Consider the following 14,800-nt stretch of genomic DNA (forward strand, 5'->3'; position numbering starts at 1 on the left):
AGTTTTATGAATGCTTAGATACATATAATACCATTAGTAAAAAACCGAAGTGAAGAGAAGAAACAGAGCAGCCTGTAACAACCATAACAAACTCAGGGATGAAGAAAAACTAACCAGAGACATATGCTGGCACACTAGGAATGAACTAACTGTCCTTTTAAGGATAAACTGAAAAATAAGATTTATTACAGATTAGTCTAAATATTTTGGATGTGCATAACAAATGTATTTAGTTGCTTGCATTTAAAACTTTCATATACTGTACTACTTAACTAAAATAGAAGGAAAATATGTATTTTATGATGGAGAAATCAATTGTAAACTATTTAATAAGTGATAAGAATGTTGCTTACTAGTTCTCAACTTATAATGGGAAGTTGAGATAATTCAAATAGTTACTTATGGTATAGAAAATAAGAGTCATGCTACAAAATGCCAATATCTTAAAAGTATTCTAATTTGACTAGGTAATAAAATAATGAAAAAATTCATTCTTTTGTCATTTGTCTCATTATGGTTGTAAACCACTTGCAGGATTGAGAACTAGAGGTGCAAGTGACAGTGACCCAATATCCATGACTGGAAATATGGCCATGTTTACTTACAAAAATATGCCAAAAAGAAAAGGAGTACTTGTGGCACCTTAGAGACTAACAAATTTATTAGAGCATAAGCTTTCGTGAGCTACAGCTCACTTCATCAGCTCACGAAAGCTTATGCTCTAATAAATTTGTTAGTCTCTAAGATGCCACAAGTACTCCTTTTCTTTTTGCAAATACAGACTAACACGGCTGCTACTCTGAAACCTAAAAATATGCCAGTCTATCAATGTTTCTCCACTAAGCATGGGGAAAGAGGGAAAGTAAATACCTCTAAAACTGACAAAGCATCAGAAAGAGCAAGCTACTAAAAGGGCAAAACCAAAGGCCATTGTTATATTTTCTGTCACTAGAGTTCCTTGGAAAGGAAGACTTAGCTACCCATTGGAGAATTGAGTGAGGTGTGGTAGAAAGTGAACATTGATGGGGGTTTGGCTTTGGAGGGAGATATACTTGAACAAAAAAAATATTTTAAATAGCAGATGCTTCTTATACAAGATTAGAAATAAGTTCCATTTTAGCCTTCTTATTTCATTTGCTTCTTAAACTTGACTAAAGGTCATTATAAGTCTATCCTTCCCAAAGCTCTCATACTCCATGTTTGCAAAGTGTTACATTACTGATACCACCATGATACATTACAGTATGGCAGGACAATTTAGGCCAAACTTGAGTCAAGGTAAGAAGAGGCTAAGCCACATTTAAGCATGTTATGGGTATAATGAGCAAACATTTTCTTGAATAGCTTTCAACACACACACACACACACACACACACACAGTTCAGAGCAAAGGGAGTAGGTGGTCTGCCAAGTTGGAACTATAAAGCAACATTAATGGATTCCCTTTAGAAAATTTCAGAAAAGCAAACACTTTCACATCACTTATAATGCTCATGCACTAGTTTTACTGGAAAATACAGAATATACTAACTAAAGAGCCTGATCATTTGACAGCTTTGCAATTCTAATGAAAATTGAAAATGAGTTAAAAGAATGAGGCATCAAGCGCAGAATCAAACTTGTTCTTCGTCCTTGAACAGTAAGGTCAGAAGAATATTTTGAACCATATACAGGCTACTGAATATTAGTTCCCTTAGATCATCCCTGCTTTAAATTTTTACCTACCAAGTAGTTTCATTAGAAAAAAAGAGTCACAAAGGTCTTCACAAAGATCAACACACCAATGTGTTGCTTACTTCATTGGACTATTTTTATTCCTGGGGGAATTCTGTGCGCAGAAAATACATTCGCAAAAAGAAAAGGAGTACTTGTGGCACCTTAGAGATTAACAAATTTATTAGAGCATAAGCTTTCGTGAGCTAAGTGAGCTGTAGCTCACGAAAGCTTATGCTCTAATAAATTTGTTAGTCTCTAAGGTGCCACAAGTACTCCTTTTCTTTTTGCAAATACAGACTAACACGGCTGCTACTCTGAAACCTAGAAAATACATTGGGGCAGAAAGGCACTTCAATTACACCTTTCTCCCACCAGGGGCTGCTATGGCACCAAAAGAGAGGGACAACCCACTCTGTCAGCCACAGAGAGGGAGAGGGGTAGGCTGCCTTCCTCACAGCACCTTGTCTACAGGGCCAGGTGAGAAGGCAAGGGATATAGGGGGACAGACATAGCAGGGCACATGGAGTTGCTGGGGGAGGGGGTCAAATTGGGGTTCAGAAGGGCTATGGCGGGACAGACTGGGGCAGGGGCACAAGAGCTAGCAGCTGAAAGGGAGTTGGAGTGCATGGACACATGGGGTACAGGGACATATGGTGACATGGGTAGTTAAGTGGGGCACAGGGATGGAGGGAGAGGCTGGGGTCAGCCAGGTTCTACATGGGGGAGGCTCCCCAACTCTCTAACAATCCCTCCACCCCCCCAAAAAATCCCTGTTCCATACTTCTCCCACCCACACCCAACCACCCTCCAAGTTTACACCCAGGCTCCTTCCCAGCAATTACTTTCTTCTTCCTCAGCTCCTACGTTACCTTCTCAACTCCCCAAAGGCTTTGCACTGCTTTTGAGGGGTGGGGGGGAAAATATGTTTCTGTATTGTAGTTTAAATGAATTTTTACTCAAAGGCTTAGTATTAAAATGCCTAGTAAGGAATCTATTTGTCAGAAACATTTCTTAAATCTTTTTTGTTGTCCATATTATTACAGACATACTTGCTGACAGGTATTTTGAAATAAATTACCAAAATAATTGAAACTGGTTGATTATATTGTGTTATTTTGACAAATAAAATGTGCAGAATTTTAAAATATTGTGTGCAGAATTTTTAACTTTTTGGCAAGAATTCCCCCCCAGGAGTATTTAATGACAATGTTAAACAACATTTTATTAACAGCCTGATCTCAAAATTAGTTATAGCATCAAACAGTAGTATCTTAACATTTTTTCACATAAATATTGGGTGTGATTATATGAATATTGGGTGTGATTATATGAATAGACAAATCAAGTTTTAAAAATTCCTTCAGACTTTTATGACTAAGTGCAGTTGCAATGACAACCAAAATCAGCAAGAGCGAAACTGCTGCCCCTTCCCAAAGTATAGGCTTGAAGGTAGGATCATTACATCAAGAACATGTGCCTCTGGAGTTTGTTGCCTCTGTGTACAAGCACAACATATTCTCCATGTTGAGGTGCAAATCTTTTCGTGTCTAGTGTAATTCTGAATGTTCGAGAGGCAACATGATCTAGAAGCTAGAGCAGAGCAATAAAGTTGGGAGGACAGGGTTCTCTTACCAACTGCCACAACCTGTGCGCCTCACATTTCCTCATCTGTAAAATTAGTCATTACCATTTTCAAGCCCTGGGAGATCTTTAGACAGTGCAATTGCTACACAGGATATTAAACATGACCAGCAAAAGGGGAAGAAAATGGGTTTCTCTCTTGCACATTTAAATTTTGTTGGAAAATTTTATTTCCTTGCCCTATTTTTGTATCTTTGGTTAAAACATGGTCTAAATCAGAACATTGCACTAGTTTAAATACATTGATCTAGTTAAACTGGTGCAAACCTCTAACACAGGTGCCCTTAAATCAATTTAACTCAAATTAGTTTAGCTTCATTTGTAAGTATATTAGCTTGCATTGATAAGTTAAGCAAGGGTAAACTGGTTTAAGTGCAATTACATTACGGGGTTGCACCAGTTTAACTAAATAGATTTCAAATTTATTTAAACTGGTTCAACTTTCCTAATATATACATGCCCTTAATTAAATTTGCTCAGATACTTTCATACATCAGTGCTGAGGAGTTAGAATTGAATTGAACTGCAAGAGAAGCAAAAGTGTGATATTTTATCAGTAATCGTTATTGGTGTCTTTAAGAAGTGGTTTTCTCTGGATGAAATAAGCCTTATATTATCATATTATATAGAACATATGAAAAATGCTTAAATCCAAAATACATAAAATGCAACTTTTTTTAAATTGCACAAGATTAGTAACTATTGGCCTCCATATGAAGGTATTACCTTTTAAAGAAGTATCACAGGGGAAAATCCATGAAATCTTCATCATGAGACCTGCAAAGTTCAGCACATGCTACTCACAATTGGCATTCTGGATTCCCCCAGAGGCTTTTAAAGCTTCATGTTTACTTAACGTATCTATTAGAGTAAATCTGATGTTTTGGTCACTCTGATCCCTTACTAAGGACCTTATTAGAAAAAGGCACCTTCAAAGTACATTCATATTTAAGTAATTCAAGAAACAAGCAAATTACTATAGCCTTATACAAAGCAGTGCATGTACAGGATGTTCTATAATTGTTTTTGCAATTTTACACCAGACAGTAATTTAGTTATCACTGTTCTGAAACAAACTTTTCAAGTATTTTATATTTCAAATCTCAGAATACAAGAAAGGTTCAAATACGGCAGAATATCCCAGAGGAAATTTTTTCTATCTTTCAGACATCATGAAGGGAAAAAAAATCCTATTTCACTGATCTGACATCTAATAAGATTGCATTAAAAAAAGCGCTAACTAGATATCCATAGAGCAAACAAAGGATCTCTAACAATAACTCTACACTTGACTGGCATGCAAGAAAATATCTTTTACCCGTGCCATTTGAGGAAGGAAAACAGATGGTGAAAAGAAGCGACTATGGGGAAAAAAACATGTCCAGTATACATTTTAATGGCTACCATCATTTGAAAGATTATGGAGGGAGGAATCTGCCTCCTTTCAAAAGGAGATCATAAAAGCTTGAAGTCTATGCATGAAACTCTTTACTCATCAAAGGGGAGCACTGCGTATTTTAGCTCATTGAAATGCATGTCCAAATTCACAATAAGAACATTTACTTGCAGCCAAATAGGTTACATAATGGTGTTTCACGAATCAGTTCTTGAACAATGCCAAGTGCAATGAAGTCGCTTCATGACATATCAAGGAATGGTATGAGACAAACATTATTAGAGCTGGAATTTGAAAAGAAGCATCCTACTTCAAAATCATTGTAAATTTCAAGTATTTAACCTATTTGTATGCATAAGCCTCAAAATTTCTCCTTCTGGGCAGTTAAATCACAAAAATTAACTCACAAGATCAATGACTGGAGAAAACCCTGCTCTCATGTCTCTGTTTTTTAACAGCATTGGGAGCATTATCCAGAATTTCCTTAGGAAAGGACTAAAGTTCAAAACAAAATTGGCAAAAAGAAAAGGAGTACTTGTGGCACCTTAGAGACTAACACATTTATTTGGGCATAAGCTTTTGTGAGCTACAGCTCACTTCATCGGATGCATGCAGTGGAAAATACAGTGGGGAGATTTATATACACAGAACATGAAACAATGGGTGTTACCATATACACTGTAACAAGAGTGATCAGGTAAGGTGAGCTATTACCAGCAGGAGAGCGGGGGGAGGGAGGAGGAAGAGATGGGACCTTTTGTAGTGATAATCAAGGTGGGCCATTTCCAGCAGTTGACAAGAACCGTGTGAGGAATGGGGGTGGGGGGGAAAGAGGGGGAACGACATAGGGAAATAGTTTTACTTTGTGTAATGACACATCCACTCCCAGTCTTTATTCAAGCCTAAATTAAATTGTATCTAGTTTGCAAATTAATTCCAATGCAGCAGTCTCATTGGAGTCTGTTTTTGAAGTTTTTTTTGTTGAAGAAGAATTGCCTCTTTTAGGTCTGTAATCAAGTGACCAAAGAAAGAGACTGAAGTGTTCTCCAACTGGATTTTGAATGTTCTAATTCTTGACATCTGAATTGTGTCCCTTTATTCTTTTACGTAGAAACTGTCCGGTTTGGCCAATGTACATGGCAGAAGGGCATGGCTGGCACATGATGGCATATCACATTGGTAGATGCGCAGGTGAACAAGCCTCTGATAGTGTGGCTGATGTGATTAGGCCCTATGATGGTGTCCCCTGAATAGATATGTGGACACAGTTGGCAACAGGCTTTGTTGCAAGGATACGTTCCTGGATTAGTGTTTTTGTTGTGTGGTTGCTGGTGAGTATTTGCTTCAGGTTGGGGGGCTGTCTGTAAGCAAGGACTGGCCTGTTTCCCAAGATCTGTGAGAGCAATGGGTCGTCCTTCAGGATAGGTTGTAGATCCTTGATGATGCGTTGGAGAGGTTTTAGTTGGGGGCTGAAGGTGATGGCTAGTGGTGTTCTGTTATTGTCTTTGTTGGGCCTGTCCTGTAGTAGGTAACTTCTGGGTACTCTTCTGGCTCTGTCAATCTGTTTCTTCACTTCAGCAGGTGGGTATTGTAGTTGTAAGAACGCTTGATAGAGATCTTGTAGGTGTTTGTCTCTGTCTCAGAGGTTGGAGACAATGCGGTTGTATCCTAGAGCTTGGCTGTAGACAGTGGATTGTGTGGTGTGGTCTGGATGAAAGCTGGAGGCATGTAGATAGGCATAGCGATCAGTAGGTTTCTGGTATAGGGTGGTGTTTATGTGACCGCCACTTATAAGCACAGTTGTGTCAAGGAATCTCTTGTGTGCGCTGGTCCAGGCTGAGGCTGATGGTGGGATGGAAATTGTTAAATTCCTCAAGGGCTTCTTTTCCATAGGTCCAGATGATGAACATGTCATCAATGTAGTGCAAGTAGAGAAGAGGCATTAGGGGACGAGAGCTGAGGAAGCGTTGTTCTAAGTCAGCCATAAAAAATGTTGGCATAGTGTGGGGCCATGCAGGTATGCATAGCAGTGCCGCTGATTTGAAGGTATACATTGTCTCCAAACGTGAAATAGTTATGGGTGAGGACAAAGTCACAAATTTTAGCCACCAGGTTTGCCATGACATTATCGGGGATACTGTTCCTGGAGGCTTGTAGTCCATCTTTGTGTAGAATGTTGGTGTAGAGGGCTTCTACATCCATAGTGGCCAGGAGGGTGTTTTCAGGAAGATCACCGATGGACTGCAGTTTCCTCAGGATATCAGTGGCATCTCGAAGATAGCTGGGAGCGTAAGGCCTGAGGAGGGAGTCTATATAGCCAGACAATCCTGCTGTCAGGATGCCAATGCCTGAGATGATGGGGCATCCAGGATTTCCAGGTTTATGGATCTTGGGTAGCAGATAGAACACCCCTGGTCGGAGTTCTAGGGGTGTGTCTGTGCGGATTTGTTCCTGTGCTTTTTCAGGGAGTTTCTTGAGCAGATGGTGTAGTTTCTTTTGGTAACTCTCAGTGGGATCAGAATTATAACATTCAAAAACCAGTCGGAGAACGCTTCAATCTCTTTGATTACAGACCTAAAAGTGGCAATTCTTCAACAAAAACTAACTTCAAAAACAGACTCTGAGAGACTGCTGAATTGGAATTAATTTGCAAACTGAATTCAATTAACTTAGGCTTGAATAGAGACTGGGAATGGATGAGTCATTACACAAAGTAAAACTATTTCCCCATGTTTATTCCACCCGCCCCCCACCCTTCCCACTATTCCTCGGATGTTCTTGTCAACTGCTGGAAATGGCGCACCTTGATTATCAGTACAAAAGGTTCCCTCCCGCACCCCGCTCTCCTGCTGGTAATAGCTCACCTTACCTGATCACTCGTTACAATGTGTATGGTAACACCCATTGTTTCATGTTCTCTGTGTATATAAATCTCCACACTGTATTTCCACTGCATGCATCCGATGAAGTGAGCTGTAGCTCACAAAAGCTTATGTACAAATAAATGTGTTAGTCTCTAGGATGCCACAAGTACTCCTTTTCTTTTTGCAGATACAGACTAGCATGGCTGCTACTTTGAAACAAAATTGGTATTTGAATTTCTGAAGTCAGTTGGGTATATAGAGCATGTTCAGAAATCTTGTAAATATTTACAACATAATACTCATGTTGACACAACATTTTCAAGGTCAGTATTGTGCATGCAGCTTCTTGGAGCTACATATTTTTGTGTTATTTTTAACATTTGACTGGGCGTCTTGTGCCGAAAGCTCGTTTACAAAATATTCCCAAGCTACATCTGGTGATTCTACTGGTACATCTTGTAACAGTAAACAGAGTAGCAATTTTAAATACACAGGTAGATCATTTTTCACACTATCGTGCACAAAAGTTGCTTCTTTGATTTTTTTTAAAATAATATATTTAAATAAACAGATTCTGCAGCTATTCCGTATCAACTCCCATAAAATCAGAAGCGTTCATGCAATTAGTCACACACAAAATGGCTCTACTTATCTCTAAGATAACTTGCCAAATTCTGTCAAGTTTGCAGATACTCCCCCATGCATCACCACTAAAGGTTATTTCAGGAACTGCAACATTCAGTTCCCTTATTAAGTACAGTTGTGAACTGAAATTTTAGTATTGTTACAAAACAGCATGTTGAGAGCTTATTTACACCTTGTAAGTTTGTGGTTTTTTACTTTCCATCCCCCCCCCATACTAACACAATATAATAAGAGACAGACAACTTACCCACACAAGCATTTAGAAATAGCCAATCAGTCTTTTTCATTCTATTTTTTATTTGCTTTAGTTTTTTGAAGTCAACTTCAAGTTCCTCCTTGCTGCCAACAGCTCCAGCCAATTCAATTCTTTGGAAGTCCATTTTCACTTCTGATTCACGTTTGGTTGTAGGAGGAGATCTTCTTTGGCTATTACCGCTACTGCAGCTTCCCCTCCATCGAGCTCTGTCTTGCTCATTTATGATCGAAGAAGCCTCTTCTGTGTCTGCCAGTTCTATTGCTTCAATGTTGTTAGGTCTGGGATGATCACATACCACACATTTCTTGGCCTTAGCCCAGTTTTCGTACGTACATACAGAACAAGTCCAATGCTGTGCTCTCGTGTTCAGTTTATTTCTATCATTGTACTCTTCACAAGGATCAACAGAAAAGGGGACTGATCTTGAACCAGACCCTGAAGACTGAGGAGATTCTGTGGGGCTCCTGGTCCTACGCTGGGACAAACACTGAGTACATCTTATCGCTCTTGGCCAGTTCAAGTATGTGCACATGTGGCATGACCATTTATTTGCACTTTCCATACTGTAAGAAGATTTAACCCTTGGTCTTGCACTAGAATCTGGACATATCAAAGGGCTGCTGCCTCCTTCGATGCTTGTAGGATCCCAATCTCTACCGACTTCACTTGAACCACTTTTGAATGGATCTTCAGTAATAATTGTTCCACTAGGTCTCTGAGCACGGCACATGGTACACTTAATTGCAGATGGCCAATTTTCATATGTACAATACTCACAAGCCCATTTAATTCCACGTTCCGTCATCGTGCGCTTCTTAAAGTAAATTGTGTTGGGCAGAAAGCTATAAATAATTAGAAAAAATTATTAGAACATAATGGTTGCATACTATACCATAAAGTTTTATTAAAAGGATAGAGTACTTTTAGGCAAACATCCTGATTAATGCTTAAGCAACCTTCCCCCCCCCCCCTCTTTTTTTTTTTTAAATGCAGGAATAGGGATATCCCAAGAGGAAATGAAAACAGGCCTTCAGATTTTAGGCTTTCCTTCAATTTAAGCTGAAAATTTCATAAACAGATTCCAAAGATGGAATACTGTTCATTGCTTCATAGTCTTCTGAAGGTCATACAGATTTGACATCTTTACCTAGCTCCTCTTCCACAGTATGAAGAGAACACTGGAATGATAAAGGTACAGGGAATGAAGGGGGAAAAAGTAGGGAAGTGGATCACAAGGGCTGAAAATAGTTAGAAGAATCAGACAAGAAAAGTCAATATTAGTACAATATAGAAAAGGTGGCATTTAAACTGTTCAAAGTCCCTCATTTCAAGGGTTAAATATGTTGAAAGGCAAAGCCAGAATGGTGTGGGTTTGCTTTACTGTGTTGCACCAGCCAGGTAGATAGTTTTGTTAAGGTGGCATGCACTAAACAGCGTGCCAAGTTTGATTTAAGAGTATATATAAGGTGCTTAAGCCTATTTGTATTTGTTTAATATTGTTCAGGTCAGTAGCTACTATTAGAAAAATCAGAAGAATGCCAGCGTAGAAACTAAGTTTGTTGGCAGGCTTTTTAAGATATATACTCCAATACTAATTTCCACACTACGACCATTTTAAAAAAACAAAAACAAAACAAATCAAATAAAAAAACCCCCACCAATCTTACTTTTTCCTCTAATGAAGAGGAGATTCTGTCTCCATGCTGGCTCAGACCTTGTCCTCCTCAGACTGCAAAATGGGATGGATGACACTATCTGACAACTATCCCTGTAAACAAAATGAAGACAGTTTCAATTAAGGCCTCACACTGGACTTCAGCAACTAGAAAAGTAGTGCTTTGTATGCCACTCCCATTCTAATCCCTGGCTGCTGTTTAAACTCAGTCATGACCTACTCTGAGCCTTAGCGTATCTAAAATAAGTATGCCACTGATCAATTTTTGGGAAGAACCAGCCACAACGCACCATACAACCATTTAACTGTTCAACTTTCATTAATTTTTCAGAGTAGCAGCCGTGTTAGTCTGTATTCGCAAAAAGAAAAGGAGTACTTGTGGCACCTTAGAGACTAACAAATTTATTTGAGCATAAGCTTTCGTGAGCTACAGCTCACTTCATCGGATGCATTTGGTGGAAAAATGCTTTTTTACCGGAGACCAGTATTAGCTGTGACTCTGATGAAGAGGGGAAGGAGGGTGGGTCATGGAAGCAACATGCGCCACACATCTCAAAGAACTAACAGGTATGCAACCATTTTTTCCTTCGAGTGTTTGTACTCTTCCATTCCACTCTAGGCAACTCTTAAGCAGTTCCAGATAGAGAAGGTATTGGAGCCTACCTAAACAAGGACTGCAATACCACTTTTCCAAATCTAGCATAGTCTCTTAAGGCCTAGGAGAGAGCATAGTGACGGTGAAGGTATGAACCAACCAAGTCAGCCTTGCAAGTGTCAGAACCTTTTAAAAAAAGAAAAGGAAAAAAGCAGCAGCCAATGTTGCTTGTGATATTGCAGTGTGCGCTAAAACGCTTTGAGGCAGTGGAACATCAGAATATCATAGCATAGACAAATATAGGAGACGATCCAGAAAGATACCCTCTGCAAAGTGACAGGTTGCCCTTCATCCTGTCAGCAAGAGACACAAAATTGCAGAGAGATGTTCAACTCTTTAGTCCCATGCAGGAAAGACTGGCACCCTGAGAACATCCGAAGTATGACATTTTCCTCATCGCAGAAAAGAGATTGGTAAATATACAGTCTGACTGAGATTTTAAAAAAAATCTCTACTACTTTGGTAAGCAATATGGGGTGTCGATGCAAACAAGCTATCTTTCCAAGACACCATGTAAAAAGGGTCACCCATCAAAGCCTGAAGTTCTACTACCCTCCCAACTAAAGCGATAGCTACCAGGAAAGTTACCGTCATTGAGAGAAAGAAAAAACCCAGACGTAGGTTCAAAAATGGGTTCCATTAAAATTAAAAATGGTGTGGGGTCTCAAATAGGTGGGAAGAAACTGTCCAAACCTTTCAAGAACCCAACAGTCACACGGTTGAAAAGACATATATTCCCTCTACATGTGGAAGCAATGTGAACAGATTTGCCAGATGAACTCTCAGTGAATTTGCAAAGTCCTTGATCTGTTAGGTGAAGCAGGTAAACCAGTATAAACGGAATGGGAGCCCATAAAGGAGAGGTATCTTTCTGCTGGAACCACGCTGGGAACCTCTTCCATCAGCCATTTCCTGGGGTAGGTATAGAAGGTTTCCTGATATTTTAAAAGCAGATTTCCAGCTCGAACAGAGAGCTTCCCGGGGAGTTAATCATTGAGCATCTATGCAGTCATGTGCAGGCTGAGAGGGCTGGAACAGTTATGGTCCTGCAAAACTACATCCAAGATCTGAGGGAGCATTACAGGATCCTGAATTGAAAGGCTAACAGATCCGAGAACCAATCCTGACAAGGCCAGGATGGCACTATAAAAATTATTGTGGCACAATCCTGTCTAAACTTGCTCAAAACTCAGTACCATAGGGATGGGGAAGGGAAGCATACAGCAGTTTCCCCTTCCAGAATAGTAGTCTACCTGGGTTGTGACCTATCCTTGAACAGAACTGATGACATTTCCTCTGTCTGGTTGCATTCCCAAAATCTGAAAAATAGAGACTTTGGCTATGTCAGACTAAGGGATGACTCATGGTCTCTGCTGAATGATCTGCAGAAAAATGGTATGCTAGCTAGTTCTGAGACCTAGGAAAGAGAGAGGCTTTGAGCATTATTATATAACTCCTGATGCAGGAAGACCGGAAGCTCTTTCCTTCTTGGCAAAGGAAGTCTGACCTAGTTCCTCCCTACTAGTTTAGATAAAACACTGCAATTGTGTTGTCTGTGGACACCTGTACTGAACAACCTTTGATGTGGGGAAGAAACTTGACAGGCCAGCTCAAAACAGCTCAAAGCTCCCAAAACACTGGTGTGGAGGAATCCTACACTGACCAAAGACCCTGAGTTTTAAAGTTCTCTACATGAGCTCCCCAACCAAGAAATGAATCACATACAACTAGGGTAACGGAGAGCACAGTTGGGGCAAAAGGAACCCCACTGCATACACTGGCAGGGTCCATCCACCAGTCCAGGGACGTCAAGACACTTCTTGGTACATGAGTCAGCTTCTCCAGCAGATGACAAGAAGGACAATAGACAGATTTCAACCATTTCTGCATGATTCTGAGGTGAAGTCTGGCAATGATGAGTCACATATGTAAAAGCTGCATGTGACCTACAAGCTTCAGACAATTGCTCATTGTCATATAAGGATATGCCTTTAAGTCTTTGCATGGGTCCAATATCTCCTGAAACAAATACTGTCCCACTCAGGTCAAACTGAGAACTACTCCTCCGAATCAGATTCTCTGGACAGGTAGAACAGGTTTCTCTCCTTGTTGATCAGCACTCCCAAATGAAAGAGGAACTGAATTTTCTCAATGGCCACTGGTACTAGTTGTCTGGACCAACCTCAACCAAGCACTCATCCAGATGTGTACCTGGACCCTTATTCTTCAGAGATTGCTGCAACCACTGCCATACTCTTTGTGAAAACTCAAGGGACTGAAGACCGAAGAGGAGAAGGGTAAGCTTATAATGAATGTCTGCTAACTAACTGTAAGAATCTACTATAACTACTGAATGACCACATGGAAGCAAGCATCCTTTAAATCAAGGACAACAAAGCAATTGTAGTCTACAGATAGGATAATGCATGCTAGGATAACCATATGAAATTTTTTTTTTTTTAAATGTACTTGTTGAGCTTCCGTAGGTCTAAAATAGGTCTGAGGCCTTCCCTGGACTTATTTTCTCAACCAAAATAGGAAAAGAATCCTTTTCCCTGGTGATGAGGAGATACTTCCTTTATAGACCCTAACTGCAACAGTGACTGAACATCTTGAATTAGTACAGTCTCATGAGTCCCTGAAAAGGGATGGGAGAGGGATGTGAAGGAGGGATAGATGTGAACTGCAGAGTATACCCCAGATCCACCATGCTTAGAACCCACTGATCTGATGTAATGTGGATCTAAGCACTTACTTAGGAATTGGGACAACCTACCGCCAAAAGATATGAGAAATCAAAATGAGGGGTTTGCTGGCCTTAACCAAGGAGTTGATTGTCTATAGCATCTAAGCTGTCTGTTTGGCGTTAGCAGAAGAGGAAGAGAAGGGTGATCGCCTTCCGCGAGTGTTATGGCCTTTCCTCAATTGATGGAGCTGTCTAAGAGGGTAACACTGATACCAATCATGCATTTGAAGGCGGAATTGCTTTCTCTGCGGGCCTGAAGCATAAATGACAAAGACCTTAGGGTTGGCCAAAAATTTTCTAGCGAATGAAGTTCTTCACCGGTCTTCTCTAAGATAGGTTCCGCTGTTCAAAAAGGCAAATCCTCAGTAGCCTGTTGGATTTCAGATAGAATACCAGACTGCAGCCAAGATGCATGGTGACTGCCATTACCATTACTCAAGCAGCTGAAAATATCTTATTCAGTGCAGCCTGAAAAGGATGATCATGCTACCACGTGGCCCTCACTGATAAGTAAGGCCCCGTGTTTGTCACAGATTCCGAGATTTTCTGTGACCTCCGTGACTTCTGCAGCAGCTGGGGCCGCCTGAGCAGCTCGGAGCCCCCAGGCCAGGCGCACCAACTGCTACTGGGGCAGTCTTGGGCCCCCCTGCCCCCCAGTAGCAGGAGTTTGGGTGTGGGGAGGCTCAGGGCTGGGGTGCGAGGTGGTGCTTATCTGGAGTGGAGGGCTCCCCTCCCTCAGCTCCTAGCTCCATGTGCTGCCTCTGCCGTCAGGCACCGCCCCCGCAGCTCCCATTGGCCGCGGTTCTCAGCCAGTGGGAGCTGCAGAACCAGGGACTGGGACAGAGTGGAGGCAGCATGTAGAGCTCAGGGTAGGGAGCCTGCCCCAGCTCCGCCAACCCTCCCCCATCCCCAGCATCCCCCCACTCACACATGGTGGCATTCCCTCCCCCCCCCGAGCTGTGTCCCCTCCTCCGAGCACCGGCAGCATCATACACCCCCCCCCCCGGCAGTCCCCCGAGCACCCCCTAAGTTTTAGTCAGGGGTGTATAGTAAAAGTCATGGACAGGTCACAGGCCATGAATTTTGTTTACTGCCTGGGACTTTTACTAAAAATATCCATGACTAAAATATAGCTTTACTGATAAGTGCTCTGTATTCCCTCTCATGTCTGGCAACAAGTCAAGGAATTGTAGCATTGAGTCCCTA

The 14,800-nt window shown here is 41.0% G+C and overlaps 1 protein-coding gene across 4 annotated transcripts in view; it reads right to left on the minus strand.

Annotated features, from left to right (window-relative positions):
• The window catches only part of ZRANB1 (zinc finger RANBP2-type containing 1), a 72,908-nt gene that overhangs the window by 38,594 nt on the left and 19,514 nt on the right, over window positions 1–14,800 (minus strand). For 2 of the 4 annotated variants that reach the window (XM_038409452.2, XM_043519417.1), the window contains 3 exons: window positions 10,186–10,286; window positions 8,510–9,360; window positions 4,084–4,134 (listed from right to left, as the gene is read on the minus strand). In XM_038409452.2, coding sequence (XP_038265380.1) covers window positions 4,084–4,134; window positions 8,510–9,323 — 865 coding nt within the window. In that variant the 5' untranslated portion in view covers window positions 9,324–9,360; window positions 10,186–10,286. The remainder of the gene's footprint in view (window positions 1–4,083; window positions 4,135–8,509; window positions 9,361–10,185; window positions 10,287–14,800) is intronic. The other 2 variants (XM_038409455.2, XM_043519418.1) reach the window with 1 other exon arrangement.

The sequence above is a fragment of the Dermochelys coriacea genome, chromosome 7, assembly GCF_009764565.3.
Source record: "Dermochelys coriacea isolate rDerCor1 chromosome 7, rDerCor1.pri.v4, whole genome shotgun sequence".
NCBI lineage: Eukaryota > Metazoa > Chordata > Testudines > Dermochelyidae > Dermochelys > Dermochelys coriacea.